The following is a 27,643-nucleotide window of genomic DNA, read 5'->3' on the forward strand; positions in this document are numbered from 1 at the left end:
CGAATGCATTAACATCACGTGAGGGTTATTGTGTACAATGGTCAATGAGATAAGGTATTCAGTTGTCAGGGACTAGCTGAAGTAACGAGAGGAACACTGGACAAGCTAATTGATTTGTTATCGACAGATTTGCAAGCTGCACATTACGACGTCAAATGACATACGGGAATTTGCAGGCAATGTTACCACAAAGAGTTACCACAAAGAGAAATTAAACAAATACCGGGAAAGGGTTAAGTGGTTCTACCGCTGTGGTGATAGCTTAAAGCGAAGCATTCATCTTCAGTGATTTTACGCTGCATCTTACTTAGAGTTTCTTAAATCCTAGTGTGATTGAATTCTGTACCAGGAAATCAAAACACTGTAAGCTGAACTAAAAACGGGGATTGTTCTTATATCTTGACTGTCTAACCCTAACTACATATACTGACCTTCTGCCCTCTAAAACATTTGTTAAAACCTCTCGTTCACCAGAAAGTTGATATAACATGTGACATGTTTTTTTAGCATTTTATGAAAGATGCATACACGTAAAATACATGACCAATTGAATTATATAATATCACCTGAGATTAATAGAGAATGCACGTATGTTACAGACTAAAATTTTCTTGTGTCTCGAATATAAGTTTGTGATCCTGAAGTAGGCCTACGTTTAAAGGTCAGTGAATGATAAAATTTTCTTTCATCTCGAGAAAAACTTTGTTGTCAGGGACATTGATTGCGTTTGCGTTATAGCCACCTAATTTCCAAGGCTGTAAACTGTGATTTTAGTAATTGACACCTAATTCCAACTTGAAGACGCTGGGATAAGTACACAAAAGAGATACGGCATAGTTATTGAATAATTGTAGAATATATGCAAATTCTGTAAATTTTATATATTTGATGCCCTATGGGAGAAAAGTCCAATGAGAGAATACTTGAATTACTTTTACCAATCAAGGATTATTACATGGTATTTTATTTAGTGATTGGTGGGTTATCCAAATCACTCTACATACAATGTGGGGATTCCTTGTAAAAAGAGAAAAACACAGACAATCCTCAGCCAGGCATCTCTTATGTGTTACTTTACACTTCAGAAATAAATCACCATCGATTGATCTTCAACTACTTTGTGAGTCTCTACTCTGTCCAAGATCTCGACGTGTCTCTCAGCCGTGGGTGGACCTTCCCAAAGACCGATGATAATAGGGATAACACCGACAATAAATGACAACTTCGCAACGTGACCTGATGGGTTAATGGTACAAAACAAAAGCCTGTTCTATGGTTGTCTGTACTGTGGACAGTGAAATTTACAAAATGCTGACTATGCGCCAGCATGCTTTATAGCAGGAACAGTACTTTTCTTTCGAAACAAAGCCCCTTGATCAAACAATATATAATTTTTCTTAACACATTGTCATGAAGAACCTTGTGAAATTCAAAAAATCGCACCCTTTAGTAAATTAACATGATGGGGCTATATTTTATGAAAATCACATTTGATTGATATAGGTTGTTGTATCGCTCGAAAATAAAAAAAATACAATTTCTGTGAGACTTCAATTTAGTGAAGGCATCCCTCATTTTGTTTCCAGACAATGTGAAGTTCTGTCAATTTTCATACCTCAATGTTAAATCAAATGGACAGAGCTTCTTATATGATATGTTTTGCTATATCGAAATTCTATGCAAAATATTCCAAAACAAGGCAGTCTCACTAAGTGTTTTATGAAATTCTAAGAAATATTTGGACATTTAAATTGTGTCTTCGCATGATTCAATAAGTATTTAAATAATGATGCATATTGTATCATCTATATAATAGTAAATACAAACTTTTCCTTTTGTATTTGTCCACTTCCATACAAAAGATAGTTATGTATAGTTTGTTGAAATTACTCTGTGTACAATGAAACTACACGCTGTATTAAAAAATTATTTAGCCATAAGTTCTACTTTTCCTTAGATCACTGAGCATAAGCTCATGTTTCTGAAGGTACGTTACCCCAGAAATTTGGATAAGTAATTTTTAATGACAGCCGATGAACTTTGTTACACTCTACAGTTTCGTAATGGGATAAAGTTGCACCACTTGGTTTTCTTTTTCTTTGCGTAATACATTGAAACCTTTGTGTGATATGAGAGGTTTTGTTAATCTCCATAATAAATTATTACTCGGTAACATATGCTGAATCACTGTTATGTTAGAATGTTAAAGTATGTTATATACATAATGCATTATTTTTTGACTGTTTTAACAAATAGTAAGGATATACAAGGAATATCATTGTTTTGAAACATTTTCTTCCACTTTCACATATGTCAACTGAGTTGCAATTAGAGTATTTGACGATCACAGTTTTAATAGATTTTGGTAGAATAATTACTCAAGGCGGCTTTGTGTCAAACAGAAATGTCTTAAATGTGGCATGTTGTTCATTAAGCATTAGCGATGTGAATGTTACAGGCATGGCATGCCTGATTATTTGTAAGTCAGAATGCATATCCCAGAATGTTTTGACCAACATGTTCATGTTTTACCAAAACTCCTTTTCATTATTTACAAATAAACTCTAAAGAACTTTAATTTATGCTCATAATCTATTATACATATTTTATGTATTTTAATGGGTGTTATCCATGCTACATCTCATGAATGGCATTATAGTTGCTGTATATTTATCATATAGTTGTATATTTGTATTCGCCATTCATCAGTATCTACAAATTTGGTGTTTGAGATCAAAATGCTATTCTTTCGCCATTACAAAACAGGTAAACTGCATGTTACGACAAAGGTTATTTGTTGGTAGACAAAACAATTTCCATGAACTCTTACAAATGATAAAACTCTCACAAATAGCACCTTGAAGTGATATCTATTGCAGTTGAATCTTTCAAAATAAATGATTACACTACGAAAGAGGCCACCTAATACATTGTTGATTACAAAAACGACAATGTACACTGATGATACATACAGACTTAGATTTGAGACGTGGAGTCTCACGTTGCCATCTACGAATAAAGTTAAAAGGCATGCTACAACCTACATCTTGGTGCGTTGATTTCAGTTACTGAGAGCATTACGATCCAGACTGGCACCTCAACTCGTATTCTCCTACCTGCAAGCGCGACACCTTAAAACTAATTATAGTGCAGTCGAATTCAGTAGAGCCTGTAGACCTTTATATGAAATAATTTGGAAGATAGGGGTTTTGTTTAATAGATTTTACTCTGTTTTTTCCCATCTATTTGGCAAACAAAATGCACTGTACAATGTACATATAACATGCCATACATGCCCATATGTTTTGCAGTGCAATAAAATACAACCATCGTTTTCCGCAATTTAGGGGATATACGTAGCAGCAGGTTTTGACTACTAGAATCGTATTAATTTGTTTGTGATGTAATCCAGTATGGCTTGCGGTCGACAAGTTTGTTTTTTCAATTCATTTCAAGAACTCATTATGTATTCCATTTTCTTTCAAAGTTTTGATCTTGACAATGCATCATGCCCATATTAGCACACAGAAAAGTACTGACATATCATTTTATGTGTGCTTAGACTTTCATCCAATATCAGTAGGGACTATGACATTGACAGCTGTAACATGCTAATCTTGAGACATCTTCTGCATCGACACAAATTAATGATTTCAGCGTAGCTTATGTGATTGATAATCCAAAACCACACACTGGATACTACAGTGACGTTTAATTTTTGGGTCTGAGTGTGCCAGACAATCATTGTATAGAATATCACAATTGAGCTTTCATATGTATTGCATGAAAACAAAACACTGGGGTCTGACAACTAATTTCCAACGTCATTATCATTTTTGATCATTATGTTAAACCTATTCAAATTAATGATCCACTCGTTGCTGTAGGATTGTGAAATTATGGTTATTTTAAAAGGTGACAAATCGGCATATTTTCAAATGGTACTAGACTTTGATGTGCAATCCATTGAAAAAATTTCCACATCAGTCTATGATGGCTATCTGTCACCAGTGACCAGTTATGCCCAGTCACTTGGCAGGTTGCTGGACACAGGTTACTTTACAACCTATAGTTACAGGTTAGATACCTATTGTCAGCACTACGGTAGAGGTCAACTGATACATCATTGATTACAAAAATGAAAAATGGTTACATCCACGCCATACGAATTTTCTTTGTGACCTAAATATTCCTTGTATATATGCATTTCAAACTATGTCAAAAATGTTTCAATATTCACCCATACAATTTATCTCCAAAAGTACTCTAGTTACATGATTTCAAAAGTTGTGACTTGAGTGACCAGGGATAATCTTATGCTTGTTATCCTAAATATGCTAAAATTTCCGTATTCACACATTTTGGCTTACCCGTCATTTGGGCTCAGCCATAGTCTTTAATCTGTACACTTTTCTTCCAAATCCCTACTTTACTGATGACTTTCGTCATTGGTTTTAACGTTCTTAGATATGCACTCATTCAGATTTGTTCAAATGATTATGACTTTTGCATGCGTTATTTTTTACGTTTGACCTTCCCATTTTGAACGAAAAACAAATCGTTTCTAAAAACACCTTCACATCCCTTTCAAGTTCATAATTTAGGTTCATATCGCTGATTGAATCTGTAATTGTTCCAACAATGCTGGAACCGGCATATGCAAAGTTTGTGTCATCAACTGCCTCACTTTCGTCAAAATATGTTCCTCTGAACCTATTCAATTGATTTCAAAATTGTTGTGTCAAATTTACAAAAGTTCTGATCAGATCAACGATATAGGCTCAGAGGTTATCTGAACTCAACACCAAGTATTATTTAAGTGCGTCAATTTATATCATCGATAACGTCATAGAAATATGAAGATAAAAATAAATCAGTCTAACATTTTGAGCTATCATTAGAGGCAAAGCAAACATTTCTGTGAATATAAGAGAAATGTTCCAACTCATTGCCAACAACTCAAACAATCATAGCTGATGACAATTTGAGTGAATCTGCTGAGGCTGTTCAAGAGGATCTTTTTCCCACGAATTCCTATAATTTAGCCAACACAAAACTTGCCACTCTTGCTACTCTGTGAGGTATCTCTGGACAGTTGACTGTACTCGTTCTTCACCACTAGTATCTATCAACTTTGTAGCCACCAAATCATGTGATTCCTTTGATGATTGGTATCGGAACTTTGGAGTATCTTCTTGAATAATACCAATGATAAACTTCGCAGTTTCATCTGCAGTCTGGCTGATGTTACCAGTCACTAACTTCTGTCTTGCCCTGTCATTTGTTTTGACAAGTTCTTATGTAGTTGCATCAGCTTTTGACAAGTCAATATCCTTAAGGAGAAGCTCCATGTTCTTGCCTACGTCTGTCTGTACAGATCCAAACTGAACCGTACTAACACTGTTGACAAATGAGATTATAAGATGAATAAAAGCTCGATATCGAATCTGACTCCAATTATTTTCCGATCACAAGAATAATTTTCATCGTGTTAACGATTATTAAATTGTTCAGTAATATACTTCCTGTCTTTATTATTTTAGAAGTGAGAATTAATTTCATGACAGAGACTTTGCTAATAATTATGGACGAGAGTTTTAAATAGTCACCAAATAAACCACTGCAACTACACAACAAATGGGCAAAGAAATACATTATATTCCTCGCATTTATAATTAGCAGAGAATAGTAAATGTGCACTTACTATATGTTAAATTTACGCAAGGTAGACACCAAACATTCAGACATGCATTCCAGGGCAAATTTTGATGCAGCGTATGTTTCCACAAATGGAGCTCCTGTTGGATTGGGAACACTGTAAAGCGTTAGATATCATGTCTGTATAAGAAGGAAAGTTAATGTTGAAGTAAACTTAGACCTGAAAGCCGCCACCTCTCTATCTCTACAGCAAGACATACTTACCGAGTACGCCACGTACGGAGGAAATGTTGATGATTTTCCCAGATCTTTGCTCCTTCATCTTTGGAAGTACAGCTTGTATCGTTCTCACAGGTCCAAAAAAATTAGTTTCCATTACATGTCGGATAATCTTGATAGGAATGTACTCAAAAGCTGAACACAAGGCTATTCCTGCATTGTTTACTGCAAGATGTAAAGTGTACTGGTGCTTAAAAAGCTAGAACTATTAGCAGTCGGAATAAAGTTAATATGTGCAATCATAGTTAATGTAAACTGAACTACATCGATTTTATGTGAAAGCGAAGGTGAAGTTTACTGCCATGAAACATGTATAACACAGACGCTCCTTTCATATAAGAAAGACGCTCATGTATACTAATTAGTGACCAAGTTTTGTTTACCTTACATCACTCAAAATTTCAAAACAGCATAGGAGGTTTCTAGTACAGAGCCAATTGAGCAATATGAAACCCCTTGACGTGTATATGTTGCGAGTATAATTATTGTACAATACTTTGAGTTAAAATCACAAATTGTTACGGTATTATGACTGATTCATGGTAAGTTTTATAATACGTAGATTTATTATGCCCACATAAGGAAGACACACATGTACAACACTACATTGTCAGCATAAATTGAAATCAACTCCTTTTCTAGTGTCTAAGCCTTTCACATCATAATTATTTTAAAGTTAGTAACACCAACAGCATGAATTACGATAATTATCATCATGGTAATTAAAGTTTCAGTAATTTATTTTGACTGCTAAATAGAATAAAGTAAAGTCATTCAATAGCTGATCCGTGAGCTATTAATTGGTACTGATGAAATGTCGTTTCATATTTGTAAAATTGTGCGTATCATAGCAGTAACATGGCACGCATCACATTGACAATGAAAATCAATTTTCAAATCTTGCTTAAATGACAAAAAGTTGTTACGAGGTACAAAGACAACCCGCGCTGTTTTTAGAATTGCCAGATTTTGTGTGATATTATATATACGCCTTGTCAATATGTACGTACGAAGTCCGAACTACTACCGTGAGGTACAATAAAATAACAACTTCTAGGGTTTGAGATATATCAGGTATAAATCAGAGAGGAAGACTTACTATTGCCCAAACTATACTTTTCACATATAACGAATACAGTTGTACTTGAGAGGTTAATTGCTTAAAGTAACAAATGAAGACCATTCAATAGATCTAAATTGTAGAGGGTTAGACAAAATTCGAGTGCCTTTTGTACACATCTCAAGGTGTTGACATACTTTATATTCTTCTCTTCCTTCTTTACTCTTTATGTAACAAATGGGAGTAAACATACTACCCTAAAACATCGATCTTTCCTGTTTCCTTCAATAGGTTAGTGAAAAATGTGTCCACAGAGTTATCTTTGGTGACGTCCAGTTCTGACGTACAAAAGTTGTGCTATCCAATTGACTGGGGGCTGCCTCATCAAGTGCTTTCCGCTTGGATAGATTCCTCATCGTAGCGTACACCATGTATCGTTTGAATTGGTCCTTGGCTAGCACACAGAGTAACGCCTGCATGCCTTTTGTTCCATGGTCGTCTCGGTAGACTATTGGCTTTTCATATTAAAATGAGCTTCAAAGGTGTTAAACTTTTTGGAGGCTTTGTTTGTGGTTGATAATTACACGAGATTATGCGAAATATACGACGAGATGGCATCGTACTGCCAGTCGCGTAGCAACCATAGTTACTTTGTAGACTCTCAGGCCAGAGACACTGCTTCACGCCAATCAAAACATAACACGCCATGCCAGCAGTTTCATGAACATGTCCTTCCTTGACGCACGTGTGAAAGACGGTATGACTGACCGTAACCATTAGTAAAACCAGACAGTATCGATAAAAGACTTTCAAATTTGGTTCAAACACACTCATTATATATTCATAAAAATATGAGAAGAATTTTTAAAACGGTAAAACTCACTTTCCTGAAGCTCAAAACACTCCCGTTTTCGCCAGCACGTCAATTCTGCTCAGCACCACACGAAAACAACAACACAAACTTTGCCGAACATACTTTCGCTTAACAATTGGCGAAAATCCGAAAATTACCGAAGGATTCATGGTCGGCACTCTTCGGAAAAGAGAGGCGAGAGCAAACTGAGGCGAGGCGAACATGGATGGGTTACGTAACCGCTTCACGCCTTAAACAATACCCGTTGCGACTCTATCTATCTTTCTCTATGGCTAGCATCCCTGCCAAAGCGAGCCCAAATCACTGGAACAACCAGTGACAACAACTACTGGCTATGCCATTTTGGTATTGGTAGATAGTCTTTGGTAAAACGACAATCTTACAGTTCACTACCCAAGTCTGTGGTGTTATACTATATGATGTTAGGTTGTGCTGTGGTTGACCTCTTGTGTGCATATAACAGGTGTCAGAGGTCACAGTACAAAGGCCAACTCTCTTCAAGAATAATTCATCTCGTTCATAGTGGTGACAATGAGGTTGTTAATAACACCTTGAGAAATGAGGTGTCTTGTCTAACCGATCAACTTCGAAAAAATTGACATTTCTAAACGGCTGATGATGAGGAGTATAACCTGGCAATCGAATCAAGGTAAAATTTTCTGTGACTCACATTTACTTCCTTTGGTTAAGATTCTTATGAAAGCTCGAGTCTCGGTGAACCAAAAGTATTGACAGCACGTGAGGGTTATTTTGTACAATGGGTAACGAGATTAGGAACACAGTTGTCATGAACGAGCTGATGTAACGAGAGGAACTGCACAAGCTATTTTAATTGTTGTTTAAGATAATCACATGTTATTTACACATTTGCAAGCTACACATAAGACGTAAAACGATATATGGGAAATTGTTGGCGATGTTACTAGAAAAATATATTAAACAGATACGAAAAACGCTTTAAAAGGTATTAGAATTGTCCACATGATGTAAAGCATATACCAATAGAATTCCTTAAATCTGACCTTGATTTAATACTGAACTACGATATCAAAACACTCTAAGCTGAATTGAGAATGGGGATTGCTCTGATATCTTTAATTTCTCACCCCATAACCACATACTGACCTTTAACATATTTGGAACACCGTCGTAACGTGTTATCTGGTCGTAAAAATCACGTTAGATAGGGTTAACAGCCCAACGGACACAATACGGCCTTCATGCAACGTATGTCGCAAGCTTAGGGTAATCCATCTGCTCACAGGAGCATGTAAACCCCTCATTTACTAGAAAGGTTAGCACGACATTTGTCATGTTTTCAGGTTATCAGTTTTTTAAATGATGCGTACATATAAATGACATTATGATATCACCTGAGATTAATAGAGAACGAATGGACACTAAATGAAACTTCGAACGATGGCATGGAGGCTTTATGGTACTGTGAAACGTATCAAAATTACCTGGAAATGTGGCCAAGGTGCCATTATTTGAAGGTAATTTTGATAAGCCTCCAGTCATTGCGTGGGTTCGTATCCAACCGCTGCTACCAATTTGTAAAGAGTTTGTGTATGTTGATTGGTTATGTTTGCGGGACGAGTTATTAATCTGGAAGGCCTTGGTCTCGACTTGCCGTGGGAAAGAGGGAAATCAGAACTCTTAAATAATGTGATCGATGTTACCAGCTATTGTTCACGCAACAGTAATCCAGATACACATAAAAATATAGTAATTCCCCAATTTATTCTTATTATGCATAAATGAAATATTAACTTACAAGATCAACAATATACAGAAAAATTTATTTGACTCCTGTGTAAAAGGGGAAAGGGGAATAGCGTGTAATACAGCCCATGAGCTCTACAGTGAAAATCATGAGGCCTGCCAAAAATCGGATCAAAACACTTACGCATGCAGTGTTCGATTTCAAGCTCGAGCGAGTTTGAACAGCTCAAAGCATAAGCCAAGCAGCTCTACGACATCTATGAATGCAAACTTGATATAGAAGCCATACCAATCAGTTTATGTGCAAGAATTATACACGTCAAATATGACGAATTTGCAATCTACAAATTTGTGAGTGGTTAGGTAAAATGAGAAGTGAGTACACTGTTTAGCGTCCTAACTCTTTCATGTAAATTTTGTTGTAGTACGTATACGGTATACGAATGAAACATTTCAAAGGTATTCACATCGTCTGCTCGATTATTTTCGTTACTGGTTTGCCTATATAGAACTGTACAGAACTATACTTGTTATAACAACCTAAACGAAAGTTGTACTTTCTTAAGAGTATCTTAAATCGTATCCAAAATCCACATGGACCACGATTATGACCTGTGAATCTCACTGTAAAAATCGGAAATATAATATGTGCACCTTTTCTGGTACGAGTATTTTAAGTTTGGTCGGAGTTTTGTGGCTCACTTTTGGCTATACACGGTATCATTCTGCAGCTAGACATTTAAACTCGTAAACAGGAAACCTTTCGTATAGCAGTTCTGTCATGATGCACTGTCGACTGGGACCTTAATCTTCAGAAGCGTAGATGACATGAAAACACCGTATGGGGATGGGATTGGCCGCCCAATGAAAGGTATTGGTTGCTAAACGTACACATTATTTGGTGAAAATGTACTTGTAGTTAAGTGTAATGCCCATGAATTGAAAACAAACGACAAAATTTTGACCATAATTATCAGTGACGTTTCGGAGTGTCATAAGTCCTATTCGCTCAGCTGTTCCACCAAATTCGAAGGTCACGCGTACCAGCTGTAAATAGTTCCGGTTACAATGAAAATATAATTCGTATTAACGTGTTAAAATACGGGTTCATATCAGTACCCTTAAAACTGTAGGATAATGGCAATACGGGCATAGCATGTATGATAATAGTGTGAAAGACTACACGCTTTTTCTTCTTTTCTAAATGTGGAACCATGAGAGCGCAAATAGCGATTTTCCGATCATCGGCACAAGGGACCTTGGTCGTCCCTGGTCGTCTCGTCCCGGGCTGGGTTTTCCGGTTAGCCTATATGTCCAGAGAATCATGCCCACATTAACACACTGACATCTCATTTTATTTGTGCTCAGACTTTCATCCAATTTTAGTAGAGACTATGACATTTACAGCTGTACCTTAGACATCTTCTGCATGGACACAAATTAATGATTTCCGGGGTAAGCCTAATATAAGATTCAAGAATTAAGATTCACTATTCAAGATTCACGATTCATGTTCTGCAGTTTAAGCTAGACTGATGCATTTTCACTCCATTGACTTTTTCGATTCTTATACACTGATAAATCATCATTAGGGCTTCAACGGTGCCTTCTATGAGCATGAAGTAGTACCCTGCGATATAAGTGTTGACGCACTCTACATATAGCGTGACTAGAAAGAAATTATAGGGAGGGAGGGCCGATGTTTTTTACAAAAGTGTCTCTTCAAAGGCGTTTGCATGAAAAAGTGACACTCCCAAAATTTACAAGAGCAACAAACAGTGACCCTCTCCCTATGTGTCACAATCCACATCAAAAATATTTAGACTATTTCTCTTGCGATGTTTTACAAAAGTGTCTCTTCAAAGGCGTTTGCATGAAAAAGTGACACTCCCAAAATTTACAAGAGCAACAAACAGTGACCCTCTCCCTATGTGTCACAATCCACATCAAAAATATTTAGACTATTTCTCTTGCGGCCATCGTGGATTTTAACTTTAAAACTGACCTCATTGGCATCAAAGTTAACTATCAAATTTCTCTACAAATACTTTGTAGATCATAGAGCAAGGTTCCTACGTGCCAAATTTCAAGGTCAAAGGCCCTGTCAACAGAAGATTTTTAAAGTATTATTTTTTCCGAATTTTCTATACCTATGATCTAACCTACACCTCTGCAGCTAGGCTATTGCTTTATCTTACTCTAAGAGTCCTAGGGGCTAATGTCTATTGAAGAATGACCAGTTTGGAACCAAATTGCACATCGAAATTTGAGGGTTGTCCCTAACCTTTGACCTTTAGATCATCCTGTATATCATTAATTATGCACATATTTAATTCTAGGTTAGAAGTACAGCAAGAAGTCTGATTTTTGCTTTGGAGTGATAAGCATAAGAGAAAGTGTTTTTGACAAGTGTCACGTGACGAGGGGGACCTTTGACCTCGATTTTACTACTGGGCCTATAAATCAGTAACCAGTCTCAATTGCACATGAAAATTGGGGGGGGGGGCACTTTTTTCGTTTGAAAACATTCTTGAAGGGTCACTATTTCATGCATCTTATCATTTTGAAAAAACACCGGCCCTCCCTCCTTGTAATTTCTATCCAATCCCTTACTGTAATAACCTCGGGCTCCTTCGTGTAGAATTCGTAAACACACAAGTATCGTAGCCCACCGCTTCACGCATATAGAAGGCGCCGTTGAAGTTCTAATGGTGATTTATCAGTGTACATGGATCGATAAAGTAAATCTGCGTGAAAATGCTTGTTTTTCTAGCTTAAACTTCAGAACATGAATCGTAAACCTTTTATTAGGCTTACCCTGATTTCAGGGTAACTTATGTGATTAATTTTTCAAAGCTTCAATAAAGAGAAAATCACACACTAGATGCTGTAGTGAAGTTTGGTTTCTAGGTCTCTTTATGCCAGTCAATCAGTGTGTAATATTTCATAATTAAGCTGTCATACGTATTACATGAAAACAACAACAGTGAGGTCTGACAAAAAATATCTAATTTTATCATTATTCATAAAGTCAGCATGTTAATCCTATTAAGATTAATGATCCACAGGGTCCTATAGGATGGTGAAATTATGATTGCTTCATCTCTGTCAGATTTGCCCAAAAAAAGACACTTGACATAGATTAGAGCATCAAATGTTGACCGTTCAGACTTAAACATGATGAAAGGTTTGAAGATCGCCATGATGTCGTTATTCTCTATACGTTTTTCTGAGCTTGTTTTTTACTAAATTGCTCTAATATTATCTGTCGTTTTTTTGAAATTAATCTTAATCAACTTTTCTTTCCCAACCAGGACACAACATTACCTTTTCTCTTTCCCAGTAACTTAGGATTCATTTAATTCGCAGATTAATAGACTCCTATGTTCTTCCTCGATTGTCTGTGACTGGTTTTGCTATCCCGATACCGATATTGCGTTCACACTCAGGTGTCTTGAAACTTACGTCATTCACTGAAATAGTTTTCGGACAAACTCAAGAAATTCGACAACTACTAACGAATGTTCGGCAAAATTTTTAGAGATTAGCAATAATAATTATGGTCATTTTACCGTCTTTAGCTAAGCGGACTCGCTTGGCGGAAGCAGTATATGACGTTCTGAGTTCACATTTTTACCCTACTGTGAGAGTGTAGTATTCGAACGGGTGAGATCATAATCTTACGCCTGTTCCGAGTGGCCTGGAGATTTTTTATAATATACAATAAATTGACCTTATCAAAATTACTCTGTTTCACAGTGCTTGGATATTGATATTTTTCTATACTTTTTTACTTTTGATTTGAAGTCTTTTGATTCGGCAGCACATGTAAGGTTACAATTGTCATGTGATAACCGGAGTGTGCTTGTAAAGTTGTCGGCAAGTTGTCGGGAAGTTGTATTTAGAGGCTGCAGTTCGGGATTTTTCAAGATGAACAACACATTATACATTTCCTACATCTTTGAAACGGGGATTACGGTAATCTTTCATGTGATGAACATTTTTTGAACGTCTTTGCAATGTGTTCCCACGATGAGTGTGAGCTGATTCTTTGTATGTAAAAATCGTCAGAAATGGTCCAGTGACCGTGTTAAAATAGACACAGGTGTAAAACCATTGCGAGGAAAATAGTAAGAAATTCACGTTGCAATATTTGCTGTCGTATTTCTCAGCAGGAATAATCATTTTTTACACGTTGTGTATAAGAACAGCAAGCAGGTGTTCGGCGGTCAATTGCTTCTATCATAATGATCTTGATCGCAGCTATTTGGCGAGAAGACAGCGGGTACTTATAATCTCGCAAAATTATTGATATCATGGCTTTGTATAGAAAATTTTCGATCGGAGGCAGCTCAAATCAACAGCCATGGTATATTGGGAATAGTGTTCTCACTGGACACCGAACTACCTGCTATCAACAGAAAGTTATGTACCATCGGCGGTAACACATTGGTCGTAATCTTGTCTAATTCTGCCCCGCCTTTTGTACCGTCCAGAAATTTCAAAACTGGATTTTTTTACCCTGACATATAATACAGCGACCTTGCACACTAATGATCATTCCACTGTTTCTGTTGGAATTTGTTGGTTTTTTAATTTGTTCCGTGGCCCCGGTAAGATTTTTTCAATACGATACACAGTTTGAATTTTTTTCAAGTTAAATTTAGTATATTCCCAGTTTGATGGGTAAAGTTGTCTGGAGTGAAAGTTTGAGTTGACGCTGATCGAGTAGGACGGCCGAGGCACAGTTGACTGAGATCCGGTCGGTTTGGGGTCGTTTAGTCCAGAAACCTGCAGAGTTTTGTATGATCACCGTTCGACATATGGGTTATTTTTTTTGGTCAAAGTAATTCAGTAACAATATACGCCAGATTCCTTGTGTTGTTTTTGTCACTGTCATACGCGTATACGGACGGTTTTCGATTAAAAACTGTAAAAATATCCAGTGCTCGTAAATGCGAACAAAATTTATTCAGTGACTGTTCACGCAGCAGTCGTAAATACGACTAGGATTTACCACCACGTAACAACTGTAAACACCGCATCAACAGTCCATACGAAAATTTTGTGCTGAATCGAGGGAGATAACAATTGCGGTAGGAAGGTCAGTCCACCATCTGTCAAAGTTGTTGATCGGAAAAATCTTCACTGTTCACAAACTACATGAGTGGCTCTTATAGTTGCACACGTAGTACCATGGGCTTTCCATTGTCCCTTGTTACGAGCTATGTTCAAAGTGCGTCAAGCTACGAATATTTCATGTATGGAGTTACAGACATCGGTGAAGTACCGGCTACATTTTGTTCAAAACCCCTGTTTGTTCCTCGTGTTGTTTTTTGAGTCCCTAACGTCGACTGGCTCTATGTGCGTACAAACATAGCAGTCGGGATTAAGATTTCCTGGATAAATAGATACACTCATCGTTTATTCCGCCTCTGACGCAAAGATACACACTGTTTTACATGTACCACTCCTAGGCCCTGGGATCGAAGTTGGCATATTACATGATACTAGACTTAAATATGCAATTCTTAGACAAACAAATCATTGTTGATGACACATTCCCTACTGGTTAATTGATTAAAAGTCCTCCGAGCTTGAGCTTAGAGTCCTGTTCATTAATTGGGGCTGTGATTAAAAATACTGCGATACAGAATGGGTTCCATGGTGGTGAAAACGTAAAACCAATCTTGGCTCCACAGTATTTGATAAGGACACTTTGTAGGAGAGGATAAGATGCTAAAGAAAGTTTAAATTTTTGTCGAGATTTCAGAAAACATTTGCATGTGCCCTCTTATTTGTAACTCATTCTACAGTATTATTAGTGAATGCGATCTTCTCTAGTCATCACTGCTTTTAGCTTCCATTTTCTAAATGCATGGGAATATGTACAGCATAGGGAGCAAGAGGCTCCGATGGATAGTATATATTTATTCTGCATGTGTGAGTGTAGGTATGTTTATGTTGGGACCCATCCACTGCATAAAATTAAAAAAAATCTGAATGTGTCATCTCCATATTTGATGTGAAGCTGTGTCATGGGTTGAAATTAGGTCTTCTTTTTGTTGGTCTCAAAACTATGAAAATCAGCTCAGAAAATGTAAAAACAGTCAAATATTTTTACTCAAGAAGTGCTTCTTCAATTTCTTTGAGATAGCTTTTGATGTATTTATACCCTAAGATACCAAAATGTGCATTTGTAAATTTTACATTTTTTCTAAATTTTCTTAGGAAACTTAATAAACTTCCATTGTACTGTTCATCAGATGGCTCTGAAATTTGGTCTTTACATTAATTTTCTACAGATGACTTCACTCACATATTTTAATATAAAAATGCATACCATATTATGTATGGAAATATTGGTTATAAATTCCTATTTTGGTCAAAACATTTACCCCTAAAGCACAATGGTAAAGCTTTTACGCTTGCACTTATGTTGCTGAAATTATGATAAAATATCAATATCAAAATAATTTTGGCCTATATTCTACTTTCTATTAGAAATTCTTTTACCAAAACTACTCTTCACATAACTTTCAAAGTTTTATTTAAGTTCCTTGGTATAACCTTATGCTCTTTTATTCTATGATGGTGAATTTCCACATGCACATGTTTCAGCTTACCCATCATTTTGAGTCTGAACAATTTTCTTAAAATCGAAACTTTTCTGATCGCTTTCATTATTGGTTTTAACGTTCTTAGATATGAACTCATTCAGATTTTTTAAATGATGATGATTCCTGCATGCGTTAATTTATGTTTGACCTTCCCATTTTGCAAAAAATGTTTATAGAAAACATCATCACGTGACCTTTCAAATTTATGATTTAGGTTCATTTGGCTGACTTAGTCCTTACTTGTCCAAACAATATAATGGAACTGGCATATGCAAAATTTGTGTCATCAATTGCCACGTTCTTGGTCAAATATGTTCGCATGAACCTATGTATTTGATGGCTTTAAAAATTGTTATATCATTTTACATAAAATCTGATCAGAACAAATGGGAGCAACATGATATTGATGCCATGCTGAACTTGTCACGAATTATTTATATAGGACTGTATCAATTTCTACCTGGGATGAACTCAAAGAGATAGGAAGATATCAATAAATAAAACAGTCTTTTATTTTTTGATTATTGTTTAGAGGCAAAGTAAACTTTTCCATAAGAGATAAATCATGTAATTTGACCATAGGTTAGGATCAAAATTCCTATAATTTAGACAACGCAAAACTTGATACTCTTGCTGCTCTGAAGTATGTCTGGATAGCTGAATGTACTTGTTCTTCACCACTAGCATCTTTTAACTTTGTAGCTACCATATCATGTGATCCCTTTGATGGTTGGTATCGGAACTTTGGAGTATCTTCTTGAATAATACCAATGATAAACTTCGCTGCTTCATCAGCAGTCTGGCACATGTTACCGGTCATCGTCTTCTGCCTGGCCCTGTCGTTTGCTTTGATAAGTTTCAATGTAGTTTCATCCGCTTTGGACACGTCAATATCCTTATGGAGAAGTTCCATGTTCTTTATTGCATCTGTCTGTACATGCCCAAACTGAACTGTACTAACACTGTTGAGAAATACGTTTTCACAAATGAATGAATTCGAAATTGAATCAGAATCCATTTTTTCTAATCCGAAGAATAATTTCCCATCGCGTTAACAATGATTGAAATACTTAGTAACATTCTTCCAGTCTTTTTAGAAGTGATAATTAAATTTAATTACAGAGACTTTGCTTATCAATATTGACGAGAGTTTTCAATGGTCGCAAACAAACCATCCACTGCAGCTACATAACAGATAGACAAAGAACTAGATTACATTCCTCGCGGTTTTTTTAATTAGCAAAAACTAGTAAAGGTGCACTTACTATATGTTAAATTTACGCAAGGTCGACACCAAGCATTCAGACATGCCCTCCAGAGCAAATTTTGATGCAGCGTATGTTTCCGTAAATGGAGCGCCTGTTGGATTAGGAACACTGTAAAACGTTATATATCACGTCAGACATCAGGAAAATGAATGTTGAAGTCAGTTTTAAACTGAAACCGCTACTTCTCTATCTCTGCAGCAAGACATACTTACCGAATACGCCGAGTAAGGAGGAAATGTTGATGATTTTCCCAGATCTTTGCTCCTTCATCTTTGGAAGTACACCACGTATCGTTCGCACGGGTCCATAAAAATTAGTTTCCAATACGTGTCGGATAGTCTCGATAGGAATGTACTCAAAAGCTGCACACAAGGCTATTCCTGCGTTGTTCACTGCAAGAAGGTAAAGAGTACTGGTGCTTGAAGAGATTGAACGACAAGCAGCCGGAATAAAGTTATGTGCAATCATAGTTACATGTAAAGCAAACTAAACTTCGTCGTGTTCTACATGTATGTGGAAGCGAGGCTTAAGTTTACTGGCATGACACATTGTTACCACAGATGCTACTTTCAATTATTGAAATGTAATACCGTTCTCTATGCTAACTAGTGACCTTATGTAGTTTTCACAGCATCACACGAAGTTGCTGGTAAACAGCCAATTGAGCAATTTGAATCTCCTGGGGGTGTTGCAAGTGTGATTATTGTACACTTCTTTTAGTTGAATTTCACAAAATAATGTTTCAGTACTGTGATTGATTCATGGTAAGTTTAATAATACGTAGATTCATTATGCCAACTGAGGAACACACATATACATGTACAGCACTACATTGGCAGCATAAAATGAAATCAATTATCTTTCTAGTGTCTCAGCCCTTTACACCATAATTATTTTGATAATTAGTAACATTAACAACATAAATTAGGATTATCATTGTAAATAAAGTTGGACAGAAATTGAAGGCTTAATAGAATACAGTAATGTCATTCAATACCTGATCCGTCGGCTATTTATTGGCACTGATAAAATGCTCTTTCAGATTTACAAAATTGTATGATAGCAGTAATATGACACGTGTCTCATTGACAAAGAAAATCACTTTTTATATCATCAATAATGACAAAAGAGTTGTGATGATGTACAAAGACGAACTGTGCCTGTTTTTAGAATTGCCAGATTTTATGTTTTTATTTGACGCTTTCTAAATATGGCGACAGAATATACCGTACGTAGAAAGTCCTAGCTACTAATGTGAGGTAAAAAAATATAGAGACTGCTGTTTTTAATAAAAGTACTTGGATAAGAGAGACATCAGACAGAGGACGACTGACTATGGCGCACAATACTTTCTCATGTGATGAATACAATTGTACTTCAGAGTTAAATGGACAAAGTCACCATCTATTGACCTTTTTTCACTAATACTGTTGCAAATGACAAGTTACTGATGTTTTTACACTTATCGAAATATGTCTTTAAAACGGTCGACCGTGGACAATTTCAATCCCGTTTGCGTACACAGTGTAGAAAAAACTTAGGTCAGGGGTTGACGCAAGGCTGGTATTAATAAGTAACCCCAGCCTGAGATACAGGTCAAATCATTACACACCTTAATATGAACTGCTACACAGTATATCATATGTCATGCTGGCATTTGTAACAAAATTTGTATTGTGTGACACTTTTCACATAGACAATGACACCGGCTTTCATAATGTGGCAATATTTGTCTCTCAGTAAACCCACTGGAATGGAACTTAGTTCATGTCGTAAAGAGGTCGTCTAGAGGTCAAAAACAAAACACTGCATAAAGTACGTAGAGATATCGTTGAATGTATTTCCAGTAATCGAGCAACATTATTTAGCAAAGACATGGCTTATACATAGGTATTTAATGTATTCTCAACATTGCACAAAGTTCAAAAGATAGCGACTTTCTCCCTTTAATTGCCTAAAGTAACAAATGAAACCCCGAAAATAGACCTAAATTGTGGAGGGTTGGACAAAATTCGAGTGCCTTTTGTACAGATCACGAGGTGTTGACATACTTTGATTCTTCTGTCCCTTCTCTATTAAGCTAAGGAATGGGCGTGAACATACTCACCTAAGACATCGATCCTACCGGTTTCCTTCAGCAGGTTAGTGAAAAATGTGTTCACAGAATCATCTTTGGTTACATCTAGTTCACGTACGAAAAGTGTGCTATCCAATTCACCGGGAGTTGCCTCATCGAGTGCTTTTCGCTTGGATAGATTCCTCATTGTTGCGTATACCTTGTATCGTTTCTGTTGGTCCTTGGCTAGCATCACTGCCAAGGCCAGCCCAATACCAGTGGAACAACCAGTGATAACAATAACTTGCGCATGCTGTGTCATTTTGGTATAGGTAGAGCGACACTCATGCAGTTCGCAAAAGCCACAGTGCAAAGGCCAACTCTCTTCAAGGATAATTCATCTGGTTCATGGTGGTGATATTGAAAATGTGCAAAGAGGTCTGAAGGAATATCTAGACTAACGATTATCTTTGCAAAATGTTACATTTCTATAGAGCTAATTATGTTTGTTGTTTTTAATAGATATATTACATCAAACACCAGTTTCGAGTAACGGACATGTTTACATTGCATTATCGGAAATATAATTGAGGTCATGAGGTCATTCGTGCCAAACACATGCATCGTGCCCGATGACTGCATAGCCACAAAATACAAGAGAGCTACCCTATCGTGGTTTTACAGTTCAAACAAAAAAGCGTTGCAGTATCATATTTTCATGGGCATAGAAGATAACCGTCTGTCCACTGGTATCACCTAAAAATGCCATGTGTAGGACGATATTTTCCCGATTTTTTACGAAGATCAACGTCCTGGGAAAACCAAGTTTGTTCACGGCACAAATCTGGAAATTCGAAACAAACATACCAGACTTACACGTAACACAAGCGTGAACCATAACAACAGAGAAAAAATACGGAATATGGGAATAGTTTAATTGGTGACTTTTTTCTAAGTTTGTGACGATTTTCAAGGGTGTAGACATGTAAGTAGAGCTCGGGGACCACGAGGTGCTAGCCGGGAGTCGAATAGCGGGTGCCTACTAGTACAACGTTTGCATCATCGTGTTCGGATCGGTCGCTGTCAAAGGTCCAGGGTACCATGATCGGATGGCGAAATCACGCTTCTTAAATTGGGGGAAAGAATTTGTAGGGTCTTCTCTTGTATGCGCAATTGCGTAAATTGCACATTTTGAGCTAGTCTGCCCTGAAAAAGTTACTGACAGCACGGAAATCGCGCTCACAACACAGCGACCAAAGACCTCCACACACATGATACAATCCACCGTATATGACTGCGGCGGCGCCTGGGGTGACCGAAGCAAATTTATAGCGGCCTGTCTAGGTGAATTTGCTATTGTTTCTAGTTAAAATACTCCGTCATTGGAAAAGACAAAATATCCCCTGTCATTCAGCTTTGGTAACGAACATGACTCATGACGTGGAGTGTACGCATCGTAAAGAAGAACTAACGACATAGTTGCGGTTCAGTCTCCATTGATACCATTGCAATTCTATGTTCATATTTTGATAGCGGTAAAGTTTGAAAGCAGAATTTGAAACACTGTATCAACGAGGGAATTACGGAAAATTCCGGCTCTGGCATTGAGGCACGTGATGAACGATCTCGATGGAAACGCAATCGTGCAATCAGCGCCCATGCATCGGCGCATGTTTTCAGGGATTGAAGCCCCTAAATTCGTATCGTGTCCAGAAGAACAAACATGTCAAATTCTGAGTCTGGAAAACCCGTGGGTGACAAATCCACAGGAGATGAAGAGCAGCCGAGCACATCACAAGCTGACTAACATGATACTGGGTGCTGCATGCGACAAAGACGACGCAGCTGTCACGAACTGAACTGGGTGATGATCGTAATGATATTTGGGAAGCGTTTCCTAGGAAGGCAAAATCTACATCAGCGGTGACTGCCCGACCCCTAATACAAGATGTAATGTAAGACAAGTCTGCCGAATGAGTCACAAAGTACTAGTGCCCCTTTCAAATTAACATGCTGCAAAAAACTGGATATTGTGCGGCTTATAACAGAGTAGATTATGCCAGTCACTAGGAATGATCACGCGTCAGAAAAACATATTATATTTTGGCCTATGTAATACTGACTCATAACTTACAATATTTTGCTCAATGGTTTCACCGTTTGACATTTGAACGCCAGTTTACAAGCTATAATTTGGTGTGCTGCTCGACCCATTGGCAAACAATGTCATAATAATCGCTTACACAGGTACGAATGTCACCGGCCGCATCGGCCGTGCATCATGTCAACAATCAATGCACTGTCGTGAAAGGAATAGTTATGCATAAAGAAATAATAAATAAAATAAATAAATAAATAAAATAATTCATAAATAAATAAAATAATACACCAAAAACTGCTATGAGATCACTTTTTGCGGAAATATAAGCTATAGTAAAAAGCAAGCGATTGGCAGTGCAAGTCTGCCCAGTACATGCGTTGTTGTTATGTACATACGCATGTGACCATGCATGTGTTTTAGCACGAATGACCCCATGACCACGATTATATTTCCCATAATGCAATGTAAACATGTCCGTTACTCGAAAGTGGTGAATCGTGTATTACATGTTATTTACAGATTTGTAATTAAGCTACACATGAGACGTGAAACGACATATGAGAGTTTGAAGGCAATGTTACTTAAAAGATATTAAACAAATACGGGAAAAGGGTTAAATGGTTTTATCATTCTCTGCATGAAGTGAAGCATTTACCGATAGAATATCTTAAATCTGATTGAATCAGTTCTTAACTATGAAATCAAAACACTTTCAGTTGAATTAAGAATGGGAATCGATCTGATATCTTTACTTTCGAAGCCTATAGCTACACACTGGGCGTTAACATATATGGAACACCATCGTAACGACGTGTTATCTGGTTGTTAAATTCACGCGAGACAGAGTAAACGAGTAAAAGAACACAACACTATATCTTCACGCAATCGACCGGCGAGAACATATATTGCAAACTTAGGGGATGCCATCTAGCCACCATGTACATGTAAACCATTCGTTTACCAGAAAGGGCATGTGGCATGTTTTCAGTTAATCACTCTTCTTTTAAATGATGCGTATACATAAATGACAATTACTCATATTATTGTATCACCGGAGATTAATAGAGAATGAATCGACACTATAAAATGACCCTTCTCTAACTCAGAGATTTTGCCTACTCCCCTTAGAAAAGTTAAATACCAATACATGTATAAAATTTACACAAATATAGGAATAGTAAAGACCTTTCAAATCCTGATGTACCCTGCTAGATTATCATCGCTTATCTCAGGACGGTTGAAAAAGGTGAAACCAACAAAATAAAATTCAAAGTGACTACAAAATACAGATATAAAATCTCTCACTATAACCATATCAAACCATATAGTATTATTTAGTTAGGATGTGTATCATGACAGAGTTTTCTCTAGGATATCTGACTGGACAGAATTTGAAAGTACAGGGGAAAACACGCCAGAGGCTAAGGGGTGAAAACGTCAGAGGAGGCTGTCCCCCATCTTGCATGAAAAGTTTAGAGAAATTGATGTGTCCAATGGTGAGTCTGGAGAAATCTGAGAGGTGTTTTCAGTTTGTTTTTATTTTACTAAGAAAAACTGTTAGAACACATGAAGGGGGAGCACGAGACGGAGGTGTCCCCGTCTAGCATCGAAAGTTTTGATATATTGATGTGTGCAATGGTGCAATCAGAGGTATTTCAATTATTTTCCACAAAAATTGAGTAACCTCCCTTCTTCCTCTCCACATTTTAAGCAACCCCTTTTGAAGTTTACGATATTTTGAGTGCCCCCTCATATTCCCCCAGTCCATAAATAATAACGGCTCCCTACGTGTCAGGGTGACAGAGGGTGAAGAAAGATAGTGGTAAGTGGATATTAATATACAAGGTAGCTGTTACATCGTAGTCAATGGTATGGTCCTGGAGTAATTCCAGTTCAAAGTAATGTTAAAGATCGTACCGTTGTGAGTGCGATCGTCTTTCGACGTATTTTCCCCATTTTTGTAAAATGCACTTTATTGTTCTCCACTGTTCTCCTTTTTTTATCTTTTCTCATTTTATTGCCATTATATTCATATTTTACAGAGAAAAGGGATCCTTAAACGAAGAAAAAAACATTACAGTAAATTGATTATGCTAACGTATTCCTCTAGCTGACGAGCATGTGGATTCTTCAATTTAGCTATTTTGTACCGTTGAATAAATTCATTTTTCAAAATAATCCTTACAGGCATTACTGTGCCTCCAATTACCAAGTATTTATTGATTGACCATTTAGCAAGTAGAATTCAGAGGTCAACCATGTCACATTTACTACTACGACAGTAAAGATTAGTTTAGATGAAAAAATATGTGACTTAATGGAGTTATTTATTTTTTAACCAAATTTGCCATTATGACACCCAACATTTCAGAGATTAAAAAGTTTTTTGATGGAATATTTTAACCTTCCAGTATTGTCAATTTTGAGTAGCATCTATTCATAAATGTCTTGTACTTTTGAAACAAAGTTTTGATTGGTCACTTTGCTCAGTTTTTCACAATATGGCAATTAGCCAGGAATTCACAAGTTGCCTGTAGATCGTCATTTTGTGTGCTCTTCAGCGGGAGCCATTGACCTGGCCAGAGTTGGATTAACTCAAGTCAGCTTAGATTGATCCATCCAAAAGGTTCACTGATGCTTCTAAAATTGAATCACTTGCAGAACTTGCCTTTGGAATAAGACTTTAAAAACTGCGAATAACAGGTAGTGTTGAACATCTGCGAGCAGGACTGCGCGATACGTGTTTATTTTTCTGCGCGCACATCCGTTACAAATTTGCGGGCTTGTGATAGTTTGGGGAGACCTGAAAAATTTTGATCATATAGAGAGGGGATTCGAATTTTTTAGGGCATTGAAGGGGGGATCTCAAAAAAAACCCTACAACGTTTAAATCGCGATTCTTTCAGCCCCCCCCCCCTCATTATTTGTGACCGCAGCCTAAAGGAAAAAAATTAGTGGAAATAATATCAAATGTTGCAGCAACAAAGAAGGCGTTATAGAACCTAGGGCATAAACCATTTGCTTTATATTTGCTTTACATGGGACTAAAGATACTTGTCTGAACAGAGAAATATTTTGCGAGTTTGTTCAGAATACTAAGAAAAGTTACCGTATCATTTCCCTTTGTCGTCTTAAAAGATTGATATCAATCTTTTCAAAATATTAAACCCCTGTGCCAAGATGAAGCCTATTTTTGCTGTATTTCTTTCTCCGAATAAGTTTACTACATTTACTTTGTTGAAGTAATGGTGCCTGTTTTCAAGGGTAACTTCATGAGACAATAAATTTACAATGAGTCTCATAGTATACTACTGGCGTCAAATTTTCTCGGTGTCGGATATTCATATAAAGGATTGCTTGTTACATTGCATATTTACAAATTAACTGTCCTTGAAATCATTGGTCATTGCATGCTGAGAGTTAACAAATTCTTAACAGTGAGAAAAATATGAAGCAGCTTTTCGTGGCTCCTATACGAATCACCGTGACTGATCATTTATACCAACATCAACCATTGTTCAGCGTATTCAGCTTAGCCTCAGGTATAAGGTACTATCCCTGCTGTTATTTCTGACTACTTACCAGTCTTTGTAGCACTTTGATTTCTTGAAAGGAACAATATTGAACAGAAGCTGCATAAATTTTTCGCCTGATCAATATCTATCAAAACAACAAAGGGTTGATGTTTAGTTCTCGGAGGATGTCACTGAAGCTTACAACAGATTTATTTTCTCCATTGAGTGCTGGAATAGGCTCGCTCCGGTACAGCAGTCCCATGATAACTCAAATCCCTTCTAAAATCCGATTTCAAACGTACACCTTGGATAACGAAATCATTGAAGCAATCAGTCAGCAAAAACACTCTGTATGCTGAGATTCGGGTTTTAAAACAAACATTAATGTCACATTACAATTTCGCCCAATATAAGAGATAAATTCATAAACGATAAAGTTTGTGTGCGATGTGTGATATGAGTGTGCGAGCGTGAGTGCTTCTGAAGTCTACAATATGTGTGTGTTGGGGGGGGGGGGTTAAGACAGAAAAATTGTAACAACTATAAGCTCGTTATTAAACCACTGTTTTCCAGAGTGGGGATTTTGCTGAGCAGGTCTATATGTTTCTTTTCTTATGGTTGCCTAGATACCGTATGTTGTGTTTTCGAAACTGATTGAAAACACCATATTTGTACCAAATTTCGTAAAATTCGATGAACCATTTCTTAAGTAGCCTAATTATGACAATTTGTTAAGTATGCAAATAAGCAGCTAATTGACATAATACTGCTACTGCTACTGATACTGATCTTTGCCTGCCTTTACATTACTGGACGATCAAAATCTTCACAATGTTTCATCAAATTTGATGCAGAATTTTAAGACATATCACAGTTATTATGACAGTTCTTTAAATATGCAAATTGGCAATTTATTGACATGATACTTCATAATATCTTCACACAGTATTAGAGTCCTGACAGATAAACATCTGTACCACGTTTCATAAAAATTATAGCAGTATTTCTGGACATGGCCCGCTAATTAGGACAATTCATTAAATATGCAAATCAGCAATTTATTTACATCATACTACTAAGTGCCTTTTAAAACTGTAGTAGGGACTGTGTTCTGAAGATGTGTACCATGTTTCATCAAATTTGTTGCAGTATTTCAAGACGTATTACCATGATTACAAAAATTCATCAAAATATGCAAATAAACAATTAACACAATGCTGACATATGTCATTGTGTGCTATCACAACTCTGCCTGACCAACGTCTGCACGAAGTATCGTCAAATTTTGCCCAGTTGCAACAGAAACAGAGCTCTAATAACTAATTATACAAATAAGCACTAATTATGCGTGTCAAACCAAATTAAATGGGCATGCATATGAATGCTATTGTGTATTATCCTTGTGCAAAGTTTAAAAAGAATTGGCTCAGGCATGTCTGCCAAATCTGTATGTATACTGGAATCCCTGTGGATGGATCCTGGAGCCCCTGTGGATAGACATAAAATACAGAAAAGAAAATGGCCGTTACAAGACCACTTGGATCTGATCAAAGAACAAATCGATGCCCATATGTATGACATAGGGAGTAAATATGTACCAAGTTTGAATGAAATCGCTCCAGCATATCTTAGATATCTGCGTGAACGCACGCACGCACGCACGGACATGACCAAACCTATAAGTCATCCCGGACGATTACACCAGTCTATATGGCTATCTGTACCCAGTGACCAGTTACGCGTGGTCCTTTAGTAGGCGGGGGACACAGCTTCAACTTTACAAGCTAGTCAGAGGGGAAATAAATTATTGTCAGAAGACAGTACGACAGAGGTGAACTGATACATTGTGGATAACAACCAAGACATAGGAGAAAGTTTGTTCTGAAGACCTAAATATTTCAGTTTTATGTCAATAATGTTTCAAGCTGACCGTACATAGCCTAATGGTAGAATCTACAATCATGGAAGGGAATGGAGAACCATCTAAAGGAACTTAATGATTCTATTGACTGTAACAAATTGTGTTCTTCTACTGAAAATATCCAGTATTCCTATACTAAATGCATGAAACTTTACTGAAGTTGAGAGGATTTAGTTTTTGTTGATTATATAGACAAGTAACACATACGTTTTAATTTTATTGAGAATATCCAATGCTCTAATATCTTGTTAAATGATAAAGCTTACAGAAGTTGATAATTGTAATTGGTAGGAGAAGATAAGATGCTACAGAAAGTTTAAATTTTTGTTGAGGTTTCAGAAAGCATGTGCCATATGCCCTCTAATTGTAACTAATTCTACAGTATAATTGAGCAATGTGTCTTCTCTGGTCATTATTGCTTTTAGCTTCCATTTTCAAAATGCATGCACAGCATAGGCAGGAATAGGCTCCGATGGACAGTGTCTATATATACTGCATGTGTGTATGTAGGTATGTTTATGTTGGGGCCCATCCACTGCATGAAATTTAAAAAAATCTGAATTTGT

General features: G+C 36.8%; 1 protein-coding gene across 1 annotated transcript; it reads right to left on the reverse strand.

Annotated features, from left to right (window-relative positions):
- Nucleotides 1-16,706: 16,706 nt before the first annotated feature.
- Nucleotides 16,707-19,940, reverse strand: LOC139122635 (retinol dehydrogenase 8-like). Its single transcript, XM_070688212.1, has 4 exons — nt 19,592-19,940; nt 17,697-17,876; nt 17,482-17,575; nt 16,707-17,178 (listed from the first exon to the last, which is right to left on the reverse strand). The coding sequence occupies exons 1-4, from the start codon at nt 19,860-19,862 to the stop codon at nt 16,815-16,817; spliced, it is 909 nt and encodes a 302-aa protein (XP_070544313.1). The 5' UTR covers nt 19,863-19,940; the 3' UTR covers nt 16,707-16,814.
- Between the last annotated feature and the right edge of the window lie 7,703 nt (nt 19,941-27,643).

This window comes from Ptychodera flava, chromosome 22 (assembly GCF_041260155.1).
Source record: "Ptychodera flava strain L36383 chromosome 22, AS_Pfla_20210202, whole genome shotgun sequence".
NCBI classification, from domain to species: domain Eukaryota; kingdom Metazoa; phylum Hemichordata; class Enteropneusta; family Ptychoderidae; genus Ptychodera; species Ptychodera flava.